General features: G+C 43.9%; 2 protein-coding genes and 1 long non-coding RNA gene across 4 annotated transcripts in view; all 3 read right to left on the bottom strand.

Annotated features, from left to right (window-relative positions):
- Positions 1-25610, bottom strand: part of LOC308619425 — a 930003-nt gene that overhangs the window by 197156 nt on the left and 707237 nt on the right. The window lies entirely within an intron of this gene.
- LOC308618788 (protein SPATA31F1-like) lies at positions 17229-22941 on the bottom strand (the record flags this gene model as incomplete). Its single annotated transcript, XM_081237059.1, has 4 exons — positions 17229-19822; positions 21181-21283; positions 22245-22305; positions 22848-22941. 4 exons carry the CDS (start codon positions 22939-22941, stop codon positions 17459-17461), a joined length of 2622 nt encoding a protein of 873 aa, XP_081093185.1. The 3' UTR covers positions 17229-17458.
- On the bottom strand, positions 19841-21187 carry LOC308618789 (protein SPATA31F1-like; the record flags this gene model as incomplete). The annotated part of the gene is made up of 2 exons (XM_081237060.1): positions 20208-21187; positions 19841-19855 (listed from the first exon to the last, which is right to left on the bottom strand). The coding sequence occupies exons 1-2, from the start codon at positions 21105-21107 to the stop codon at positions 19841-19843; spliced, it is 915 nt and encodes a 304-aa protein (XP_081093186.1). The 5' UTR covers positions 21108-21187.

Here is a 25610-nt window from a genome sequence, read left to right as displayed (position 1 = left end):
GGCCTCTCCCACTGCGGAGCACAGTCTCCGGACGCGCAGGCTCAGTGGCCATGACTCACGGGCCCAGCCGCTCCGTGGCATGTGGGATCTTCCCAGACCGGGGCAGGAACCCACGTCCCCTGCATCGGCAGGCGGACTCTAAACCACTGTGCCACCAGGGAAGCTCCTTGGTGCGTTTTTCTACCAAATAAGTTATTACACAATTCACAGGCTGTTGACGTTGGGAGGATTCATGGTGTTTCCCCAAATTATTTCCTGCATTGTGCCAGATCCTGAAGGTGTAAAAAGTATTCTTTCTTTAAAAGCTGGTTAAGGAGACAAGGTTATCGTTATAGAAATATTAGGGAACAGTAAGTGCCATGGGCATTCAGAGAGGGGGACAATTAATGTAGGCTGGAATAAAATAATTAAATTAGCATTTATTGAGCACATACTAAATACTAGTCACTAAGGGTCTTATATACACTATCTTTTTAAATTTTCACAACAGCTCTCCACGATAATCATTATGACCCACACTTTATGAATAACTTGGGCTCAGAAAATATGTAACTTTCCCAAATTCATGTGACTAATAAACAGGTCTATATGAGTCCCACCTTTTTCCCCCTACTACTCAAAGAAGGCTTCAAAGAGAAGGAAGAATTTGAGGGGGGAAATGAGTACTATATCAATAGGTAAAAGGACAGGTAATCTGTAAACAAATTATAATGTATTCAACACGTCCTCCTCATAACAAGTTGGCCAATTACTTACATCAGTTTAGTAGAATATTTTTTCTGCTTATAAAGTAGAATGTCTAAGGCATCAAAATAACCACAGGATCAAGCAAGTATCTAGAGTCTCTCAGTTACTCTTTCCAAAAACATAATATAAACTGATTTTTATGCTTCATGATTTATAAAATAATAAGGAAGTGAGTTGATCAAAGTGAGGATGTTTCAAACAGATTCTTGAGAATACATCAGACTTCCAGTTCGCGTTGGGGTCATCATACACCATATTTTTAACACATCATCACATCCAATGTACTATTCAATTAGACTTTCCCAGGCTGATGGCGTTGGGAAATTTTATTTTTAAAAAAAACAAACAAAAAGTTGAAGAGAAGGCAGTAGCCTTTCTCCAGAGAGAGTGACCAAGAGAAAAATTCTGTTTGTCCAGGGGTTGTTTATGCACAGAGCCTACACCTTGGTTTTCACACTGGGTAAAACTCACCAGACTCCTTTGGAACAAAGGAGAAGCAGACTCAAGTAAGAAGCAGACTTAAATTAGAGGAATAAAAATCTGCCACCCACCGAATCATTTCACCTCACAAATATGGAAGAAGCCCACAATGCTGTTCATGAAGCTTCTTTCTAGATGGTTTCTATAGGTGTAGGAGCAGCAGCAGCTGACCTGAGAGACCAGACATGGATCTTTGATGCCACCTTATTTGAGGATTCCACATGCTCTCGCTTGATGAGCCTTCAGGTTACAGAAGTCAAACCTCATCAGACCCTTAGAAATCCTGTAAGTCTGGAGTCCCTTCCTGCAGGTGCCATCTGCTACTGGTCATCTTACTGTAGTGGGTGGAATTTCTCCCCCGAATTGTGGGAGAATGACAGTTACTGAAAATATAGCTATTTGACGATCTTTCCAGAACAATGGGGGAAGAGCATGGCATCAACTCTTTCAGCCCAAGATAGTGGAAATCAAATCACGATGGGAAAGTCTCTAGTTTTTTGTGATTAGCTTTGAAGTTCTGAACAAGAGGAGAGAGGGAAAATGTTTTCAAGATGTTTCCTTGAGTTGTGCTATAACACAAAGAACACTCTGCTTGAGACTGGAAGGTCTAGCTTCTATAACATACTTTGTCACTTAGCAGGTCACTTAATGTCTCTGGGCCTCAGTTTACTCAACTGACAAATATGGATAATGCTTACCTCAATGAATGCTTGATGAAAACACCAAATAATTAAATACAAATACAACAACAGAATGTACTCTGTAAGCTAATAGGTGATATATAAATGTTAAGGTACATGTAAATGAGAAATTTATCGTTATTACCTGTTCCCAGGCTTTTCAACTAAAGCTTTAATGGCTTTGTCTGTCATATGGCATACATTAATGGAGAGTCCTTGAAGGCTGAAAGTCTACTAAAAAAAGAAATATCTCAATAACATCTTTATTTTAAAAAAAGGATTTAATACAAAAAGCTCACAGTTTACTAGTTATTCAAATAACCACAAAATTATCTAAAGAGGATTTTGTTTGGGTAAACAATGCACTTTAATTACATCAACTTTGGAGGGCTCAATAAGTCAGGCACAGATATATATATCTTTGTTTCTTGGATTTCTTTTCTGTTGCTTTGATTTTGTCTTTGTAGAAAACATATTTTTATTTCAAATTATTTTATCAAGGCTTTGATTGTGACCAAAGAATATGGCTGTGTAAGGGATATGGAATGCTCCTTAAGTGGCGTGGTCACTTAAAGTATAGTTTCCATCATCTCCACCATGTTACTCGGCCAAGAATAGTTTCCTAGGGAGATAAATTAAGGAAAATATACAGTGACATCATGATCATTATATGGATTCACTTTGCTTACCACCAGGCCAAGCTTCAGTCAGAAATTGACAAAGAAATGAAATACAGTGAGTCTTACATAGCATTTGCTTTTAGATGTATCACCAAATATAATGGGATGTAAAAGTGACAGTTCTTTTATATGATATACTTCTTCCCACTGGATGCACAAAATCAGAAAAGCTGAAAGAGAATCTTACCTGACACACAAATTTACACCACCAGTATGTATTCTTTGTGAACACGAGGCTCAACTCTAAAATGTTGGCACTTTACTAAAACATGGAGTTGATTTAATATAAAGTCTTTATCTTAAAACACCCTACAAGGAAGCTTCTTATATTGAGAAGAATGATCAGAGGACCCTTGATAAAGTTACACGTCATAGAAATGGTTATCCTACATTAAGGCTTGGAGCAAAGGAAGGAAACTGAAGCAATAGCCCTGGAGATGAAGACTTCCCCTCCCCATCAGGCATGCCATCTGCCATTTTGAAGCAGGCCGTGGAGAGTCAGCAGTTTCACCATTTTCATTACACAGGTAGTTGGAGAAAATTATTGCTATCACTCAGTGCAGCCATTTCCTGGTTTTCATCTCTTATTTACATGTCGACACCCTCAACAACGAACTTCTGTTTTGCTTTCACCTTTTAGGAAACTGGTAAAGACACTGATATCTTTAAAATGATACTGTATTTTCCAAACAGTTCTTATGGACCCTGTGTGCACAAAGTATATTTGTGATACTTGACAGCACATCTGATTTTGCTGCTTTGGATGGAAAGCCATAATGACTCATTGCCTTCTCCAGCTGATATATATTGACATCAAAGTTTCTGTTAAAATATCTGAAGGGGGCTTCCCTGGTGGCGCAGTGGTTGAGAGTCCGCCTGCTGATGCAGGGGACATGGGTTCGTGCCCTGATCCGTGAAGATCCCACATGCCATGGAGCGGCTGGGCCCGTGAGCCATGGCTGCTGAGCCTGTGCGTCCGGAGCCTGTGCTCCGCAACGGGAGAGGCCACAACAGTGAGAGGCCCGTGTACTGCAAAAAAAATATAATAATAATAAATAAATAATAAAAAATAAAAAATAAAAATAAAATATCTGAAGGAGGCCTTGCTTCCTTCCAGAATGGTTATCATCAAATTCATCAGAACTACAGATTAGTTGATTAGAGAGGCAGGTGGAAAACTAAAACTACCTTGGCCACAACTCTACTCTAAGAGATTGTGATATCAGGATGGCTGTTCACAAATGTCTGGTTTTCTCTTTCCTTCCAGGAATGTGGTAGGATTCCAATTCCCCATTCCACGGAGCTCGCTGCTCTATGAAATGTAATCAGTTGCTTTAGGATGCAGTGCATGTTTCACCACATCCTCTTTCCTTTCTTCCATGACAGTTGCCAGTACTCCAGCCAGTGCCTGCTCTCCGAGCCCAGGCCCTGGACCAAGCACGACGAAGCTGTGGAGTAGAGCCTCCATCCCATCCAAGACGGGCATGAGCAAAACCTTTATTGTTTTAAGCTACTGAGATCTGAAGGTTGTTTGTCACCAGAACATAATCTAGCTTTTCCTCACTGATACAAGGTCTATGCCGGCCTTCTATCACTAAAGGAAATGCTTCTGCAAGTAGAACCCTGCAGATAATCAAAAAAATTGCAGAACTCTTTTACAAGGTTCTTCAACTCGGGTGACCCTTAAAATTGAAAGGTAGGGCTTCCCTGGTGGCGCAATGGTTGAGAGTATGCCTGCCGATGCAGGGGACACGGGTTCGTGCCCCGGTCCGGGAAGATCCCACATGCCGCGGAGTGGCTGGGTCCGTGAGCCATGGCCGCTGAGCCTGCGCGTCCGGAGCCTGTGCTCCGCAATGGAAGAGGCCACAACAGTGAGAGGCCCGCGTACCGAAAAAAAAAAAAAAATTGAAATGTAGATCTGTAATCCTTTTCTTGCTGACATAAACACCACCAGTGATGCAAATCTGATGAAATATCTAACCTTGGCTACTTCATGAGGATAAATTTCTGCATGGGAGATGATGCGCCCTTATTACAAATTATCCTATTACCTCCAAAAGATAACCAATTTATAGAGCCACTACAAGGAATGTGTACCAATTCTACTACAACACCGCTGATACTGTATAATTTTTTAAACTATTTTAGCTGGCATATTTTAGTTGTCCAGAGTTGTTTATTTCACATATTTATTCTTGCAGTAATAAGCTGTTAGAAGTTGGCTTTTTTTTTTTTTCTTTTTGCGGTATGCGGGCCTCTCACTCTTGTGGCCTCTCCCGTTGCGGAGCACAGGCTCCGGATGCGCAGGCCCAGCGGCCATGGCTCACGGGCCCAGCCGCTCCGCGGCATATAGGATCCTCCCAGACCGGGGCACGAACCCGTATCCCCTGCATCGGCAGGCGGACTCTCAACCACTGCGCCACCAGGGAGGCCCTAGAAGTTGGCTTTTATTTCATTTATTATAATTTATTTATTCAATATTTATTACATACCTATTATGTGTGAAGTACAAGGAAATGTCCCTGTCCTCTCAGAGCTTACAGTCTAGTGAAATGCACTGATATCCTCTTTTTCGTTTATCCTTCCAAGTGTGAATGTCTTCTTTATAAACATGAATTTTTAAAAATATTGCATATATCAGCCCCTTTGGGTTTTTTTAATGGTATAGAAATTTTATATACGTATATTCTTGAAGCTATCAATCATCCATTTACAATTTTTTAATTTCTTCAAAAATGAAGATGTTATCCTCCTTCTATATATTGAAAAAATGATTTAATCTTTGTCAATTTTTATTATAATTTGATTCAATGTTTATATTTTTATTCCATACAGATTGACTTTGAAACATGATAAAGCAGGGATTCACCTTAAATTACTGAAATGCTATCCTGTTTCTGTAATACCCTATCTTAAATAACCCTTCCTTAACCTCTTTAAACATACATACAGAGTTTTGCATACATATAATTGTCTACATTGGTACTCTTTAGTCTGTTCTATTAATTGGTATTCCTTATTGTAGCAAATACTATTTGGGGAATTGTAGGTTTATGGACTAACCCTGATAGTACACATTGAAAAAGAACACAGTCACTAGATGCAAAATGAGTAAGTTAGTAAGTATGTAATTAAAAAATAATAATCATAAAAACTGAGTAAGTTGGAGTAGGGAGCTAAGAGTTGTGAAATATTTGTACGAAAAGTTAATCTTGAAAAATATATTGCTAGGTCTGTCTTATAATGAGATTTTCTACAATAGTGGAACACAATTTAGTAGATAGAAAATAGGACAATTATGAATGTTGAAAAAGAAGGACAAAGAGCTAGAGACAGCAAGATAGTAACAGACGGGTTCATGCTGGGAATAAGAAAAATAGAGTGGTACAAATAAATATTCAAAAGCTTGCTGACTAGGACTTCCCTGGTGGTCCAGTGGTAAAGAATCCGACTCCCAGTGCAAAGGGTTCAATCCCTGGTCAAGGAACTAAGATCTCACGTGCTGTGGGGCAACTAAGCCCACGTGCCACAACTACTGATCTCGCGTGCCTCAACTAGAGAGCCTGCGTGCCACAAACTACAGAGCCCATGTGCTCTGGAACCCGTGCCATAACTAGAGAAGAGAAAACCCATGCTCCACAACTAGAGAGAAGCCCGTGTACCACAATGAAGAGCCCACGCTGCAACTTGCAGTGCAATGAAAGATCCCACATGCCGCAACGAAAACCCAATGCAGCCAAATAAATAAATAAATATTTAAGAAAAAGCAAAAAAAACCTTGCTGACTGAAGTCAGAAGTTGGATCAGCTGGGGCAGGGTCCACTGGACGATGCTTTATCCGAATGATACAGAAGTAAGACAAAAGCAAGACAAAAGATACTTAAAAGATTGTTTTTTTTGGTAGAGGATATACAAAACTTGAACATTATCCTAACGAGCTGACCTATTTTAAGACATAAGTGCAATCTAATTTTTAGTTATGGAGAACAGTATGGAGTTTCCTTAAAAAACTAAATATAGGGGCTTCCCTGGTGGCGCAGTGGTTGAGAGTCTGCCTGCCGATGCAGGGGACACGGGTTCGTGCCCTGGTCCCGGAAGATCCCGCATGCCGCGGAGCGGCTGGGCCCGCGAGCCATGGCCGCTGAGCCTGCGCGTCCGGAGCCTGTGCTCCACAATGGGAGAGGCCACAGCAGTGAGAGGCCCGCGTACAGCAAAAAAAAAAAAAAAAAAAAAACTAAATATAGAACTACCATATGACCCAGCAATCCCACTAGTGGACATATACCCTGAGAAAACCATAATTCAAAAAGACATGGCTTCCCTGGTGGCGCAGTGGTTGAGAGTCCGCCTGCCGATGCAGGGGACACGGGTTCGTGCCCCGATCCGGGAAGATCCCACATGCCGCGGAGCGGCTGGGCCCGTGAGCCATGGCCGCTGAGCCTGCATGTCTGGAGCCCGTGTTCCGAAACGGGAGAGGCCGCAGCAGTGAGAGGCCCGCGTACAGAAAAAAAAAAAAAAAAAAAAAGACACATGCACTCCAATTTCATTGCAGCACTATTTACAATAGCCATGGAAGCAACTTAAATGTCCATCGACAGATGAATGGATAAAGATGTGGTACATATATATAATGGAGTATTACTCAGCCATAAAAAGAAATGAAATTGGGTCATTTGTAACGATATGGATGGACTTAGAATCTGTCATACAGAGTGAAATAAGTCAGAAAGAGAAAAATATCGTATATTAACGCATATATGTGGAATCTAGAAAAATGATACAGATGAACATAATTATAGGGCAGGAATAGAAATGCAGATGTAGAGAATGGACATGTGGACACAGGGAGGAAAGGGGAGGGTGGGATGAATTGGGAGATTAGGTTTAACATGAATACACTACCATGTGTAAAATAGATAGCTAGTGGGAACCTGCTGTATAGCAGAGGGAGCTCAGCTCGGTGCTCTGTGATGATCTAGATGATGATCTAGATGGGGGGGGCGGGAGGTCCAAGAGGGAAGGGATATATGTATACATATAGCTCATTCACTTCATTGTACAGCAGAAAATAACACAACATTGTAAAGCAATTATTCTCCAATAAAAAACAGACAAAACCACTACAATGATTTGTCCAAGGCTATAGAATTGGTGTCAGTGGTACTTGTGTTAATCTGCTTTTTCCAAACATCTAAGGCCTTTAACGCTTCCTGGGCACATTACTTTCCTACCTGTACCCACTGGACAAATAATCCCAGCAGGCTAGTTTCAGATGGTGCTATCCCTGAAAATGACACCATTATCTTTGTTTTATGTGAGGGCTCAAGTTTACTCTTTAGGCATTTCTAGCTAAATGCCTAGTAATTCTGAGCTACAGCATAACCCAAAACTTAAATTGTCGATCATGAAGATTCTCCAAAGAAAATATTAGACTAAGAAAGTAATTATGCTGGAGGAGAGGTGTAGAATATAGTGGATGACAAGCAGTCAAGGGAATAAAAGCAGTCTTATCCTGAAAATTAACTCTGATTTAACACCATGCAAAAGACTACAAAAGACTACAACGGAATCTATTTTGAGGGGTATTCTACAACATATCGTCCAAATCAATAGGGGCATTTATTTAATTATTTATTTATTTTAAATTTATTTATTTTTGGCTGCATTGGGTTTTCATTGCTGCACACGGGCTTTCTCTAGTTGCGGCGGGCAGGGCTACTCTTTGTTGCGGTGCACAGGCTTCTCATTGTGGTGGCTTCTCTTGTTGCGGAGCATGGGCTCTAGGCGTGCAGGCTTCAGTAGTTGTGGCTCACGGGCTCTAGAGCGCAGGCTCAGTAGCTGTGGTACACGGGCTTAGTTGCTCTGTGGCATGTGGGATATTCCCGGACCAGGGCTCGAACCCGTGTCCCCTGCATTGGCAGGTGGATTCTTAACCACCGCACCACCAGGGAAGTCCCGGGGCATTCATTTTTATTCACTGTAAAATCTTCCAAATCAATAAGGGTATTTATTTTTATTGAATGCTAAAACATCAACAATTCAGCTCTTCTAGAGCAGAGCCAACCTTTTTAACCATAGTTTCTTTTCCCATAGCTCCAAATACACCCTTGGCTATTATTGCATTCTTTTCAGAAATCCTTTTTGGAGCTCTATAATCTCCTCCTCCTGTACCCATGGCCTCAGAGGACTGTCTGAATTTTTATGACACCACCTGCTATGCACACAACAAACTCAAACTTTTAGAAGCTTTTTAAATATCAACAAATAAGGGACTTCCCTGGTGGCGCCATGGTTAAGACTCTGCTCCCAATTCAGGGGGCCCAGGGTCGATCCCTGCTCAGAGAACTAGATCCCACATGCATGCTGCAACTAAGAGTTCACATGCCACAACTAAGGAGCCTATGTGCCACAACTAAGGAGCTGGCGAGCCACAACTAAGGAGCCCACAAGCCACAACTAAGACCCAGGGCAACTAAATAAATAAATAAAATAAGCAAATAAATATTATTGGTGTCATGAAAATGATAAGTCATATCTCTAGTTGCCACCTCCTTACTCTAACAGTCTCCTCCCAGATAAAAAGGTCATATCTGAACGTGAAATGGCACATGAATATTGATGGAGTAATTCTTTGGTGACAGTCTCTGCTTTGGAGGCAGGGGTCACAGAGCACTAGGCCCTTGGTGAGTCTGGCAATGGAGATGTTGCAGAATTTTCCCTGTTTGTGCCTTCCTGAATGGTAATTCTAATATGAGTGATTTGGGCTCCAAATCATGGACATCGCATGCCAGCTCTTCTAGCACCGTAGTGCTCTTAAGAGTGGTATCCACATCACCAGGGAGCCTGTGAGAACTGCAGGATCTGCATTTTAACAGCATCCCCAGGGGATTCATACACACATTAAAGTTTTAGAAGCACTGTATATTAAAATTTGATATTCACTGCGCTAGCACACACTCCGCCAAGATATTTCTGTGTATATAAACTAGAGCAGAAAATGTATTTTTCAGGGATTTAAGCTAAAAATCTTAAGGGTCATAGAAAAAAATTCCCTCTGAACATGAAAACATTTCATTAGTTAGCCAATATTTGGATATTTTTAGTATATGGTAGCAGGTTGCTAATTTTCCCCTCCGACTTAATACCAATGTGGTAGGAAAACACAATAGCAGAGGAAACTAAAGATATAAATCAATGATATCAATGGTGTTTTTTAGTCATTGGGAGGAATTAGTTCTAACTGTAATGCGGTTGGGCCAGTGAGCTCATATGAGTGTCTTTGAAAGACAGCAACACAACCACAAACATGAACCATTATATTAGAGACCTAGTTCCTGAGGGGAATCTTCCTCCCTAAGGAAATTCTTCCCTGAGGATTCTTCAGTGTCTCATTCCTAGATTCACTCTGGATTCCTATAATGCCCAGTGACTGAACTTGGCCATGAGCTCAAGGGCCCATCAATATTGTACCCTGTGGTGTCAAGGCATGAGTAGGTGGGGGCAGAAAGAGGAAGCAATCCACTTTGGAGACTGGATTCCCCATGCTCTACTTCCAGCAAAGCAAGAGCTTCATGCTGATTCAAAGTTTTCAGTAACAAATATACTATCTCATAGTTCGAAAACCAGGCAATGGGAACAAAGTCATGCCTCAATAAAGTAATGTTGAACTGAATAAATGTCTTCTAGATATTAAAACTTAAATGCTAGGGATGTGTGCATCTGCTTGGCCTCTAGCTTATTTCCTGAAAGAGAATTCTGATGGTACATTGGTGGATGGTGAGAAACTCCAAATAGAATATGGGTCCTATCAGCTGGCAAATATCAGACCGGAATGTATCTTCTTTGTTCAAAGTTGAGTAATCAGGAAAATTATATAACATGCAGCATTTGAAAATCAAAGAATATTCTTGCTCCAAAAATACAGAGAAAAATTATTCTTATTAATACTATGAAATCAGATAAAAACTTTTAAAGCACATTTGCAAAAACACAGAAGAAAGTAACTTTATAAAATTAATTTTAAAAAAACAGTAAAAATAGAACTGAGATGCCAGAGTGATGTAAAAAGGTAGAGAGCAAGGACAACACAAACTTAAAGAAATCTAACCTTGCAATAGCTAACTAAAGCCCATCTCAAAGGCACTGCAGAGCAGAAGGAACAGAGATAAAGATATGATAAAAAGAGATAGCCATAGATTACAAAGTTCCAATCTATCATTGAGAAAAACAACATAAAAGTGAGCCTCCTGGCTAATGGCTGAGGAGGTCAGCAAATCCTTTTCCCCAAAACAAGTGCAAACAATCATCTGTGAAACATTTGTGCTTAAAAACCACGTGAGGGCCTCCCTGGTGGCGCAGTGGTTGAGAGTCCGCCTGCTGATGCAGGGGATACGGGTTCGTGCCCCGGTCTGGGAGGATCCCATATGCCGCGGAGCGGCTGGGCCTGTGAGCTGTGGCCGCTGGGCCTGCGCGTCCGGAGCCTGTGCTCCGCAACGGGAGAGGCCACAACAGTGAGGCCCGCATACCACAAAAAGAAAAAAAAAAAAAAACAGGTGAACTTTAAGTAGCAACAGTGGGAGTCTGACGCATTCTCGGCTGAAGCAGCTCCAATCACTCCCCAACCCCTTCAGCTCAGTAAGGTTCTGCCAGGGCAGCAGGCAGGCTGTGCTTTGGTGGAAGGGAGTTCACTCCATGTGGAGTGGTTGGCAACACCTATATCCAAAGGCGTTGTTGTTGGAGGTGATGACCTCAGTGATGAGTGATTAAGGAGGGCCAATACCTGCCCAAGGTTGAGGTCATAACTGGGACAAGTATATTTCTGGCTCAAGCTTGGCTAGGGCTGGGGTGAGTGGGAGCAGTGATTAACTGCAAATGAGGACAAAGGGACTTTGGGGGATGATGAAAATGTTCTGAAACCAAAAATCATTGAACTGTTTACCACTTAGCATGTATAAATTTTATATGAAATCGATACACCAATAAAAGTTTTTTAAAACTATATGCACAAAGGAAAACTTGCTAGGGTGAAAAAAAAAGTTCCAAACCTACAGCTCTAATGACCTCACCATGCACCTGGCAAAAATTAATTTAATGTTGTTCAGTCTTCAACTTGGCAACAGTTTTATTTTCTTGGCAACAGTTTTATTTTCGTGATAAAAACTGTAAGAACTATGATCTTATCCATGCAGGAAAAGAAAGCCAAACAAAAAGATTACTTGCAAAGGAAGAATAATCACACTGAACCCAAGCTTCTCCTGTGCAAAAGTAAATGTCATGATAATAAAAGAAAGAAATTTTTACAGAATTTTAATAGGACAAGCTGAGCTCTCAGAATTATATGCCAGGCTAAGATGTAGCTCTTGTCAAGGGAACAGAAATTTAATCAAGTGTGCTCATTTGATGTACAAAAGAATTAGTTTATAGTTACAGTTGATTCCTCTGATTAGCAAACTGCATACATTTCAGATAAAGTTTAATTTGTAAACAATATTTTCCCCAATACTTCATAGAAACACATCTATTGCAAATCTGAGGACTCAAGTTCAATTGCCTTCAGTGACAGGCAAGTAACACAAATGCAGGGAGAAGGTCAGGTGTATTTCCATGGTATGCCAGACTCATCATTTTGGGAGTTTAGTGCTACTCTCGATACTTAGCTTCTGCATCAGGGACACTTTAGGGAATGGTGAGGACTGTGGCAAACTGGAGTGAGTTCCAGAAGACTGACAGTTTTCAAGAATGAAAAAACAAAACCTTATTGCTGGGTCTTTTAATTTTTCAAATCAGATTACCTAGATTTTTATATTAAAAAATCTTCAATTTACTCATCTGAAAATAGTTTGTCCAGAATCAGTGGCTTTCATGCTCTTTTATGCCATAGAAACCTTTCTTCAAATTAAATTCTCCATAAAACACAAAAATATGAACCACAGCTAGATTATCTTTCAAATATCTATGATTCTATGGGATCCTAAATAAGAGTTGGCCGAGTAATCTCTTATCTAGCTGGTCAGCATATTTACCTCATGCCAATTTAACCCATTAGGTTAGCTCAAGTTAACATGTATTAAGTGATTAGTATGGACCGGACACTGTGCCTTTATGGATGCATGATCCTACCATTGGCAGTCATACATACCTATTTCAGGGCAGGGAAAGCAGAACACCACAGAGGACATAGAAAACCCTGCTTCTAGAGGAGGAGGGGGAAAACGTCAGCCAAGGGCACATTTCCGTTGTGCCTTAAAGGATGGGTTAAGTTTTTCCAAGCAGAAATGGGTGTCTAGAAAAGCCTGAAGAAACACATATAGGTGTGAAAGTACATAATACCTCCAGGGAAAGTGAGATAGCTGGGAAACAAAAGGAAACAGCACCCAGAAATTAGGCATTCACCTGTTTACTGGTAATTGAGTTATACTAATCAGTCATTTTCTTACCGTGTTTGCATGGAGGAGGAGAAAGACCTCAGAGTGGTGAGGATGTAAATCCTAGCTTACATGAATAAAACATTTATATAATTATATACTTTAAGTTAGAATCACAAGGATAATCTGTTATTTTAAATTGTTTTCTTTTTGAGTTAACAGATTTTAATCCTAGAAATTAAGACTAGAAATGTTGATGAGAATCAAACCCATGATATTTTGTGTAAAAATCTGTACACTTTTGTGTTATAAATATTTATAAAATTTAAGAGGAATTGGCTTATTAAAATAAGATTATCCTTATTGTTCTCTCACATGGTGCAGGATGCAGCATCTCTGTGGGGTTTATTCCTGTGCCCGTCCTGTGTTTGTTGCCCTCTCTGTGTGGGCTGCAGTGAGGAGGTACAAAAAGGAAGCAGCCATGCTCCCTGTTCGCTAGGACTTAGTGTTTCACAGAAGTGATTTTGTGGAGAAGCCATTCTCCTCCACTGCAGGAAGGCAGTTGCCTTAAATTCTCTCTACAGAATTCTGAATTGCTTTCCTCAGAGACCAGGAGAAGGGCTCCAGAAGGTCAAAACCTTTCGCCATGACAATGTGGTACCTCAGAGGGCAGAGGAAACTCCAAAGTTCCCAGGCAAGCATTGATGTACTCCTAGAATCTACCACCAATTCTGGAAGAGTAAATACTTGAGTTTGTGCCCTGCCATGAGAGTTTTCATTCTGATTTTACCTCTTGAGCCTAGGGGGAGCTGGAAGGTGGGGCTTGTGCTAGGGTTACAGGATGGAATGAGCAAGGCTTCATCCCTCTACAACATCCTGCGTGAATTATAGGCTCTGACCCTGTCTTCTCTCAGCTCTTAACTCTGCTGAGACTTGAGAATCCTGAAGGTCTTGGTTCCAGCTCATCTCTCTACGCCCAGGGGCTGGGCCCCCAACCCTTAGGCACAGAATCACCATTCAGAGGAGGGACACATTCATGCTTCTTCCCATCTGGCTTTTCTGCATCCTGCTAGCAGTGGATACACTGTGCTAAGTGCTGAGTCCTATCAGAGGAAGAGATTCCTGCCCCCACCTCCTGGTTTGATGGTATGTTGAGCCATCTTGGGTTTCCTTAGGAAACACTGAGGCGGGGGCATCCCACAGTCCCCCATACCACACCATGAGGAAGCCACAGCGCTTTCTGCCCTTACTCTCTCCTCTGTGGTAGGTCAGAAAGTGGGACTACAGAGGTGCCAACTTCTGAGAGAAATGAGGTGTCCAGAGTTCCCTCCCAACCACTCGGGGCAGCCTCTTTGTCTTTCTGCTTCCCAGTTCTCTCCTCCAAACACCAAAACTCCCTGGTTCCCGGCTGAACACTAGGATGCCATACCTGTTACCACGTGATCACCAACTTCAACTCTTTGTTCTGCCCACCTGGGCTCACATGCTGCCATCAACTCCTTAGGCCCTAATAAAAAACCTTGCCATGGCAACTTCCAGAAGTCCTTTTTGTCTCCGGCTTTGGCTCTATGGATCAGCCCCTCCCCCCAGCCATGATCCTTCCCAGTTCCTCATTCACCCCCTTAGGTATTTGCCCTGCTCTCTTAATTGTAGAAAAACCACTCTTCTCATGAGACACAGAGTCCCTCCACATTACTGTCACCTTGTCTCTACTTACCATCAATGAAACGTCTGTGCTTTTAGCCAAGGCCAACCCTTCAACCTGTGACTCACTCCTCTTATGTTACTTCTGCACCACAACATTGCTCTAGCATTTCCCCCTCTCTCTCCTCCATCATCAGTTTATTCCTCTAGACTGGATCTTTTCCGTCAACATCCAACATGCTGGATCTCCTACCTTTAAAAAGCCCTCTTGATGCTATCTCATTTTTCTGCCCCTCTGTGGAACAAAGCTCCCTAAAGCAGTTGATTACACTTGCTATCACCAATTGCTCTTCCTCTCTCTCGAATCCACTCCCGTCATGCTTTTACCTCCACTTCTCACCTATTCTTCTCAAGGCCATGAATGATCTCTGTGTTGTTAAATCTAACGATCAACTCTGAGTCATCTTACTTGGCGGATTGGCGACTTTTCACGCAGTTGATCACTTTCTCCTTGAAATACTTTCCTCTCTTGCCTTCCAGTATGCCACACTCTCCTGGTTTTCCTCCTACCTCACTGGCTGCTACTTCTCAGTCTCTGCTTATTCGTTCCTTTGTCCTCCAAATTCTTAATGTTGAGGTATCCCAGAGCCTGTCTTTAGACCTTCCCTTCATTTACAATCATTGCCTTGGTGATCTCATCCAGTCTCATGGTTTTACGTATCTTCCTCCCTTCCTTCTCTCCCTCCCTCTCTTTCTCTTTCTTCCTTCCTTCCTTCTTTTCCTTCCTTTCTTTCATTCTTCTCCTCCTCTTCCTCCTTCATATTCATCTTCATCATCATCATCATCATCATTCAATCTTAATCTATCTTTCTATCTAGTCTTCTACAGCCAGGACCTTCCCTGAGGACCATCAAATTTCTGTGCTGAGAATAGACTGTTGGAAGTATGGTCTCAGGCAGAAGCTGGGAGATTCGTTATGACGCTACTGCAGGAATCACAGCAGCAGAGTGAGTGAGAGAAATCATCGTGTTCTGAATTCATTTCAGAAGGTAGAGACAACAGGATGGACTGGATATGGACAGTTAGGGAAACAATGTCAAGGATGACACCAATGTTTTTGTCCTGAACAACTAGAAAGATGGAGCTGCCATTAAGTGATGTTGGGAATACTGTGATTGGAGACTGTTTCATACGTGTAATTAGATGATGGCTTGGAGCAGGGAATCAGGAGTTCATTGTTCTATAGTTTGAGATGAATATTAGACATTCAAGTATATGTGTTGATTAGACAATTTGGGCATGTGAGAGTATCCCATGCAATCATGAGCTCCATTGTGCAAGTCCTGTGTCTTTGTCATGTTAGCTATGGTCCCTTGCATATAGTAAGTAAATATTTTAACCGAGTGTAAGATATTTCTCAAAATTATTTTTTAAATTCTTTTTTGTCCAGTTTTGAGATATAATTGACATACAGCACTGTATAAGTTTAAGGTGTACAGCATAATCAAGGTTATTTTTATTGTGACCTGAGGTCCTCATGAGCTGAGTACCCAGTAACTGTGTGTCAGCATTCCCTATTCCATAGCACTCATCATACTAATGTAATGATTTGTCTGCCTCCTAAGCCCAGACTTTCAATTCAAGTACTATTAAGGTATTATTATGCTATCCTAAGCCCTGGGGATATGAGACACTATTGTATTATTTAGGCAAGAATGGATGAGTAATCTAACAAGCAGAGGCAGTAAACACAGAAAAAAGGGGGCAAAGTTGAGATATATCAAGATTAGAACACAGTCATTGACTTCATGTTTGAGCTGAGCAAAAACACAGATTTATAGTTATACCAATCCCTGACACTGGAAAACAGTTTTGTGGGGTTGAGGGTGAGTATTCAGAAATTGTAAATTAATATGCATTGCCTTTGAAAACAAGGCTCAACTCACTGCTCTTCATCACACTATGGACAACAGACCAAAACTCAGTTTATTCATCTCCATCCCCTAAAAGCACTTGGGTATTGGGTTGGCTTCCTGGCTCAAGGTTCTTTAGAGTGCACAGCTAACCAGCCTTTTCTCTTATCATGCCCTCTTCAGGAACATGTCAACTTCTACCCCAGATATTCAGACCTCCATCTACATGCTCTCCCTGCCTACCCTTGGGAGTGGGGACCAGCCCCTCTCCATGTTCTACTGTGATCTTCATTCCCAGTGTCATTCAGTCCATGCAGCTGATAGACAGTGGAGGTGGGATAGAGGCAAGAGAGCTACAGCGGCCTCCCAAGTGAGTTCTCCAGAAATATCTAACCAATAATCAACAGGGAGCAGAGAGGGGAGACTCTATCATTTGCTTTTGACGGTTGTCATATTACCTATATGCTGTTGATAAACACAAAGCACCTGCTCAAGGCTGGAACACTGGCACTCTCCTAAAAACCTCCCTTCCAGAGTGTGGGCACATATAGAAGTCATCAGTGAATTTTGCCTGTGAGATTCCTGGCCACTCCTCCTTGACAGTTCTAGCCTCATGTCCACATTGCTCCTCTGGGCCGAAGGACACCATGATAAAATTCAAGCCTGACCTCTACCTTCAATGTACCTTAGACAAGGGCCTTCCCTCTCTGTTCAAGTCCCTTTACCCATAGTCCAGGGTGGGGGTGGGGTGGAATGCTACGCAGCTTAAGTGTGGGTTAAAGCCCCTTCCCCAGATAGGAAGGACATTTACCTCCCTTATGCCTTCCCTGAACGCACCGCAGTGGAGAGAAGGAGCAGATGCACACCTCTCTACTTAGAGACACACAGTGTATTCTGGGTGGCACCTCTGTCCACCTGCACGTCAATGAAAATGACAGTAGCAGTCCTCTTCAAGGAATGCTGACGTTGGATAGACTACGAAGTCTCTTGACTGAGCTGGGTCTTCTTGAGCAGACCAGTGCTTCCCTCCGAGGTGAGAGTTGGGAATTAGGGTGGGTTCCCTGGTTGGGTGACACAAGCCACTCGAGGACAGTGCAGTGCCGAGGGCAGCGGCAGGGGATGCCCAGGACTGAGGCAGAGTGGAGTTGATGGGAGCGGGGGCGGTGCCGGAGCTTACTGTCTGGGGAGTGGGGCACATCCAAGAACGCCAAGCCCACCTGCTTCTCAGTGGGCGGAAACTGGGCCTTAGGGTCCCCTCTTGTCTTCTCCATCTTAGTTTGCCCCTTGGGACTTCTGGCTGAAGCCAGCCTCTTTTCCACATTTTCTTTTCTGGGGTTGGCCACTTTCTCAGATGTGGAGGACATGGACTCCTCATGCCCTTTGCCTTTTGTCTTGGGGTTAATAAAGTGCAGAAAAGATTTCATCTTATTTCTCCAGCCAGATTCTGAAAAGCTGGGCCTCTTTTGAGTACGGCCTTGCATCACCTGCCCCTGAAAAACCTGACCTTGTAAACTTTGGCCCTGCAACGGCTTACCCGGAGTGAGTTGGCCCAGGAAAGGCTGGCCCTGTGATACCTGAGGCACCACAGGCTGGGCATTCTCAGGAACCCTTGCTGGTTTGAGGATGACATTGAGCTTGGCTTGACTGTCTTGCAGGTCATTCTTCTCAGAGTCTTTCCCCCCAGGGACTCCAGGAGGTAGCTCTGGGAGTTTAAGCTGAGGGCGATGCTGGGGGCAGTGTTGACAGGGAGCACCAGGGTGAAAGCGATGTCTCCGTCGCCAGGGGCTGCAGGGTGTCCCATTCAGAAGCATCCCTTCTGGCCTCTCGGTTTCAGCAGAGTGGCTTTTCTTTCTTGTGGAGGAGACTGCAAACGCAGCATCCCCTTCTCTGTGGCCCCCGGCCGATTTGGGTTTGCCTGGTTCCTCTCTCTTTTCTGCCAGTGTGGGTACTTGGGCTAAGTCCTTGCTCTTGTCAGGGCTTTGGGGCTCAGGGCTCCAGGGCTCCTTCAGGCTGTGGTTGTTCACACTGGCCTCCAGCTGACCACAAAGCACCTGGGCCTCTGTCAGGTCCCCACTGGGTTGAGAGATATTGGAAGCCCAGTGGACAGAACCATGGGATACTGCACTGGAACTGGGTTGCTCCTGTTTCTGATACACTGCCTTCAACTCAGTGGCCAGCTGTTCTTTGAGATAGAGGCATTCTGGATCTGGGGCACGTGGCATATCTCGTGGGATGGGGAGTTCCTGGAGCAGTGTGTTTCCTTGGTTGTTTAGACTCCCAAGAGACTCCTGTGTGCATATGTTCTCTGAGGTTGCTACAAGTTGTTTCCTGGACTTCCTCGCCTTTATGGGAATTCCCAGTTGTATCTCTAGCCTCTTATTTCTCAGATGGAAATTTAGTTTGGCCAAGATGTGTTCTCCAAGTGAGGAGGGCCTCGCAGGCTCTGTCTGACTTTCTAGAGGCACCATCTCAATTACTTCTTCCACCTGCACTTCAGCCTGGAATTCATCTGCAATGTCTGCACAAGCCTTGTTGGCATCTTGAAAGCCTGACCCAGGACTTAGACCCTGCTCTTCAGGTGAGGTCATCTGAGTCAGAGGTTCTGTTGGGAATTTGATAGGCCTAGGTACCATCTCTGTGATCATAGCTTGGGAAGTGACTGCTGGGGCCATGACCCTAGAGGGAGCCACATAATAAAGAGCCGGCAGCCCTAACAAGAAGGCCAGACATTTGTGCCGTAAAGTTGTCTCCAGTTTCTCAATGGCTCCCTCGGACAGGGCTCGGAGCAGCTTAGGACGTTCAATGACAGCATCTGGTGAGGTTTGTTGCTGCTGATCAAGGGCCGTTGGCATCCAGGGTGTAATTTTCTGTTGTAGGTCCGAGTCACTTGCTGCCTGTAGTTCCAGGGGCTTGCTTTCTGGGATGCAGGTGAAGGGAGCCACTTCCAGGCCCCCAGGAATTATGCACTCCCAAGAGCTATATACACAGGCAGGGATGTTGCCCTGGTGAATCTGCCCACATTTGGAGTCGATATGGCTCTGCAATATTGCCTTGGTCTGGTCAAACAAGTGTGGCATGGGGACTGTCACTGGGTCCACAATGGGTGAGAATGGGTCATCAGCCCCAGTGGCCTCTAGAGATGTAGGCCGGGGACCATTCACACTCTCTAGGGATGTGCTGCTCCGGGACATAGTCTGCTGGTTAGTGGGGGACAGGAACAACTGAATGGACTGTTGGATCTTCTGTGGCAGGCCCCGGCGGTGGTGAATCAACTGTCTCTGGAGGTGGAATTCCAGCTGCCTCCTGGCATGCTGCTGCGGGAAGAATGGGACCTACTTGAGAATGGACTTGAGGATATGGGGAGGGGGAAGGGTAAGCTGTGACAAAGCGAAAGAGAGGCATGGACATATATACACTACCAAACGTAAGGTAGATAGATAGTGGGAAGCAGCCACAGAGCACAGGGAGATCAGCTCGGTGCTTTGTGACCGCCTGGAGGGGTGGGATGGGGAGGGTGGGAGGGAGGGAGATGCATGAGGGAAGGGATGTGGGAACAGATGTATATATATGACTGATTCACTTTGTTATAAAGCAGAAACTAATTTAAAAAATGCAAAAAAAATGCAAAAAAAAAGGGTCCTTTAAGCGGGGCTTGGACATGTTCTCATTCATGGAGAGGCCTTGAGAACCCAAGAAGGCGTCACCCAGGGACTCACTGTGCAGAGAAGGAAGACCACAGAATAGCTGGCTATATTTCGGCTGCACATGGCCCACTGAGTCATTAGCCTGTTGCCCAGGCATTAGATAAAGGCCACTTAATTCCTTAAGGGCTGAAGAGGGCAAGGCAAGAGCCATATGGTTTGGGATTTGCTGGTAACAGTGTATTTGTTCTGGGTCCATAATGGACCATTCAGAAACCCAGAAGGCCTGGGTAGGCTGGCCAGCCATACATGGACCCCAGTTCTGGTATGAAATGGTCCCAAATCTCTCAACAGAGAACTGAGAAGTATCATTCTGAATGAAAGAAACTGGTTGGTTATATACAGGTTGGTACAATAATGGTGGATTTGGCATAAGCTGCCTCAGAGACTCTTCCACACATCTGGGGAACCCCCACCTCTGGAAATGCATCCATTTTTTTACATGTAGCTCAAGAAGCCTCAGGACTTCAGGACTCAGGGACGGCAGGTGGGCAGGGAGGACAGTGACCGTCTGCAAGGCCACAGGATGTATCAGGGTAGTAATTTCTTGGTTCAGGGTCAGCGGAGAGACCTGGGAATTTAAAGGCTGATGGCCTTGGTTCTCACAGACAAGGTTGAGGTTGCTCTGCATCATCTCCTGCAGCTTCACTGAAACCCTAGGTTCCTCAATCCTTGAAGAAAACATAGTCTCTGGGCCCCTGGGCACCTCTGGCACTTGAAATCCCTGCCTTAGCATGAGGTGTTCAGCCCAGAAATCATGGATGCTGGCTGCACCAGTTGACTGCGCAGCTGACTGGGTTAAGGATTTCTGTGACACTGTGAGGGTAGCAGATGGAAGTGAAAGGTCTTTGGAGTGTGGGCCATGCTCCAGACTCTGTTCAAAAGACACATTAGACATGGACAAAACCTCTAGGCAAGAAGAGCCCTGCGATGACCCCCCTGAAGTGGGGGAGATCAGTGTTCTCACCCACCACTACCTGCTGAATCTCCAGAGCCACAGCGTTGCAGGTTTGGCAGCAGGGATCTGCACACAGGATCTGCCGCACGCTCCCCTCCTGAGGAAGCCAGTCCTGGCTGGGAAGGGAAACATGGCAACCGTTTGTAACTCATGGAATGACATCTGCCTCTTTTCAAGTGTGTGGCCTGGAGATTGACACTGCCCCCCTTAGCCCTGTAAACTCTGAGGCCTGCACCCACTGGGTGTTTACTCATCTACTTGTCTTCCTAGGGAAATGTCATTTGGCAAGTTATGGTGTGCTGGGCTGAGAGCCTGGGGCTTGTTGGGCAAAGTCTCAGACAACTGAAAGGAACGCAGGGCCTTGAGAGCCTGGGAGGTGGGTGAGTTCTCTGCTGACCTGTGCTGAGAAGCTGAACTAGGAGAAGGCAACCAGGCAGATGGGGGAGCCCATGGTTACCTGATGGTGCAGCACCAGGAACATCACCAGATAGAACCTGGAGTCAGCCTCACTTGGGGCTACGAAGGTCCTTGTGGGAACTCTGCATTCTGGGGATTACAGGGCATACACAACATCTCTTGGAAGCCAATCCCTATTCTCTAGAGATCTTAAGAGGGGGATAATATGACAAGCTCCTGCCCGAGGGCTGTCCCAGGAACTGGCCTCCCTGAAGATAAAACCAGAGGAGGTATGTCAGCAGGGTCCAGGGGTCTGCCCTTGAAAGGGTCTAGTTGTAAAGAGAATATGAAAATGATGACTGATTTATGCACTTAATTATCTAGCCTCCTAACTTGTCTTGTGGTTGAGTGAAAACCCATGTAGTTTTAAATCCTGCACTAGTCAAATCCTGAATTCCAGGACCTTCGTGAGCCTAGCCCAGAGCAGAACTGCAGGACTCCTGTCTCCTGAGACGTCTGATCCCACCCTCTCCTCTGGGAACCCTCAACCAGTGTCCAGGCTCCACTGTGTCTGGCTACCTCCCAGCCATTATGCTCCTCCCCAACCCTGCCCCAGGCCAAGTGGAGAAATGATCACAGGCCAGGCTGGGAGGTGGGAGACTGCAAAGAGCAAGAGATCACCTTCTCATGACAGACAGCAGCTCCCATGGCTTCTCAGCTTCTTCCCGGGAAAGTCTCCTAGCTGAGAAACCAGGAGACAGTGTTACATGGAACGGGAGAGGATTCAGGGACATCCTACAGGAAGCTGGAGATCTTTGAATGACAGGAGACTGCAAACCCCAACAGCCAGTGCTCTGACGCACGTCTGACTACAACGTAACCAGGTATGACGTGCTCTCCTGGACCTAATCTCCTGTGACCTTCACAACCACACTGTGAGTGAGACAGCACCACCGTGCCCATTTTATGGATAACAAGATTGAGAGCTGAAGCGACGTTCACTGGGTCATAAAACTAGTACATGACACAGTTAAGGACAGAGCCCTTACTTACTCACTCCCCTACTTCCTCTTCACTCCCAGGGGTAAGGTGGAGAATTCTGGAATATTCCCAGGCTCTGATTTCCCACCCAAAAAAGTCTTCTGGAAGAATTTGTCCACTTGGGGAACTGGGCCTTCAGTGGTTAGAGCACTTTTTGCCTGGCACCAGGGGTCATTGAGGGACAGCGTTCATGGGAGCCTCACCCACAGTGGAGAGAAGTCAGAGCAGAGACTGGGACGTTACCTCTTGATGTTTTATCTTTAGCCCTTTGTTTGACTCTCCGGTGACGCTGAAAGGCAAAAGAGAGTGTGAAGCTGGGGTGCTCTCTTCTCTTCATGTCTAAACTGAGACAAAACCTGCAAATATTTCCCTAGCTTTTTCTGTGTTCCAATTTTACACATTCTCCTACCTTGCTTTTTCCTACTCTACCTTTTTCACACCATCATTTCCTTCCTCTTATTTCTGATTCACTTTTAGGCTCTTCATACTCCAAACCTCCACCCCCATTCCCTGAACAAGTTCTGTGGAGAGATCAGGATAAGACAAGAGAAAGGGAGGAACAGAATAAAGGATGGGTGGCACAGTAGCCAAAGGACTTTAGCCATCCAAGGCCCTAAATGTCCACCAACCAGAAGAATCACCCAAATATGAAGCTGTTCTGGGATCCAATGAGGAAACTTCCTCCATTAAAAAAAAAAAAAAAAAAAAAAAACAGGGGTAAGGGGTTAAGAGTAATAAGAGACAGTGAGGGGATAAAACCTTGTTTAAGACATAATTGGTTCAGTCGTAATCATAGCGTTTCCCTACCCAGCAGCAGCTCCTGTTAGGTCCCAATCTTAAATCCTGGTAATTCTTTCTCACTTGCCAAATAATTAATGCAATAATGATGATGCAGCCATAAGTGTAAAGAGGATATCCAACATCCCACAGAATAAAGGTAGGCCTCAACATAATCTAAACCTCACTGGCCATCTCCCTTTCTAGGCTTCCTAGGCTTTCAGGGTCTTAGAACCTAATGCCTCCAAATTCTAGACCTATCATCTCTGCCTCACAGAGCACAGAACCAGACCAGTAGACTGCATCACAAAGCCCTCCTGTTTCCCGTCATGCATAGCATCACAGACCTTTATTTGTCTAGGAGAAACTCATGTGACACAGTGCAGAGCCTGAGCCTAAAGGTGCCAAGTCACAGGAAGCAAATACTCTTTCATGCTCTATTCTCTATATCCTGTTGGCTCAGCCTTCTTCTTTCAGATAACAGTCTGGCATCTATCCCCAGATAACTGAGTCTGCCCTAAAACAGACAGTGGCTACTGTCTCTCTTCCTCCTACTACAGAGGAACTCCATGAACTATATCACCTGTACTGGGAAGATAACTAGAAAACACACAAGAGGACAGTGCACACATTGTCTTGTTAAGTCTTGGACGGTGAAGGTTTTGATGCCACAGGCAATACAGGTGGTCAGTATCAAGAGGTTCAGGAAAAGAACAGTGATTAATGTGTCAAGGAAAGGACATAGCTTCTGTTCTTTTAAATAACTTACTGAGAGTTAAAGAAGGAGTCCTCCCAGTCTCATCCCTAAGCTGGACAGTGTCAAAGGTACAAAGACATTTGAGTTATGTTACCTGCCTGCTCTCAAGACACTTAAAAACCTAGTTTCAAAGACAAGATTAATTCACAATCAAGAACCCACCTTATTAAGAGTTGAATCAAGAACCAGCCTTACTAGGAGTTGGGAAAGAGAGGTGTAGGGAGTTATTTAATGGGTACGAAGTTTCTGTATGGGATGATGAAAAAGTTCTGGAAACGGATGGTGGTGATGGTTGCACAGCACTGTGAATGTCCTTAATGTCAGTGACAAGTACACTTAAAAGTGGTTAAAATAGTAAAGTTTATATTGAGTATATTTTACCACAATTTAAAAAACAAAAGGCCAAGAAAACCCAATCGTTAGCATGAGGGGATTTTTTGCTACCTATAAGGAAGAATATTCTGAAAATAATTTGACAAAAAAATGGATTCGTGAATGCTTTTCTTAAATGCCCTGTTTTTACAGAACAAAATAAATACAAAATAGATCTTACATTTAAGATAATTTAAGAAGAGTCTCACCCTGAAGACGGGATGAATTTGAGCCATTTCAACATCTTTCCTGAATTGTAAATTCCATAATACAGGAATGAGAAGACTTTTCCAACTAAAGAGCACTGAATGACAGGTAAACAATAATCAGTGAAAAAGCATCTTGCATCACCTTTTTAGCAGTAGATCAAGATACGTACAAAGTGGCTTGAATCTTTTATTACTGTTGTTATTCCTATCAAACCAAGCTCCAGCTTCCTGCAGCTGCTGCCGGCCTCTATGCTGCTGCAAAGGTTCTCAGTCTCCCGTTAACCTGACCCGGTATGGCACTGCGTGGTGCTTGGGGTCCTCCTTCCCTGGACTATGAATGTAGGTAATTAATAAACTTCATTCAGTCTTATAGGTCCAGTGTCAGATGTTGCTCGTTCGGCCATCCCAGAACCCCAGGGTTACCAATGGAATGAAGAGGAGGTGCATAGAACACTATATCTCCTACACAACCAGCTCCTGCTTCCTGCAGCTACTGCTGCAACACTGCTTAGTCTTCCATTAGCCTGACCTCTTTGCCCCAGACAGAATCACCAAATTTGGCAACAATGGCACCAGCTCCAACGAGTATACTATTTACTTAACAGATAAACCACAGCCACTGTCATCCCACCAAACTGTTAAAACCATATGCTGCAAACTGCTCTATAGCAACTTATCCACCCTTGCTCCTCTGTCTCAGAGCTGAGGTAGAGTCAAATGACAATCTTATGCCTTTCTGCAGAGCAGACTTTTAGTACTGGTTTATTTATTGATTTGGTACCCACTGACAGAGGGTGCTTGTGTGGATAGGACAGTGGGATCAGCGTCTTCCTAAACAAGGGCACATTCATGTAATGAACACACCATCGTTTTTCTTTTTTTAATGGATCA

The sequence above is a fragment of the Mesoplodon bidens genome (assembly GCF_964165515.1).
Source record: "Mesoplodon bidens genome assembly, chromosome: 6".
NCBI lineage: Eukaryota > Metazoa > Chordata > Mammalia > Artiodactyla > Ziphiidae > Mesoplodon > Mesoplodon bidens.
This window is presented reverse-complemented; position numbering and strand designations above follow the sequence as displayed.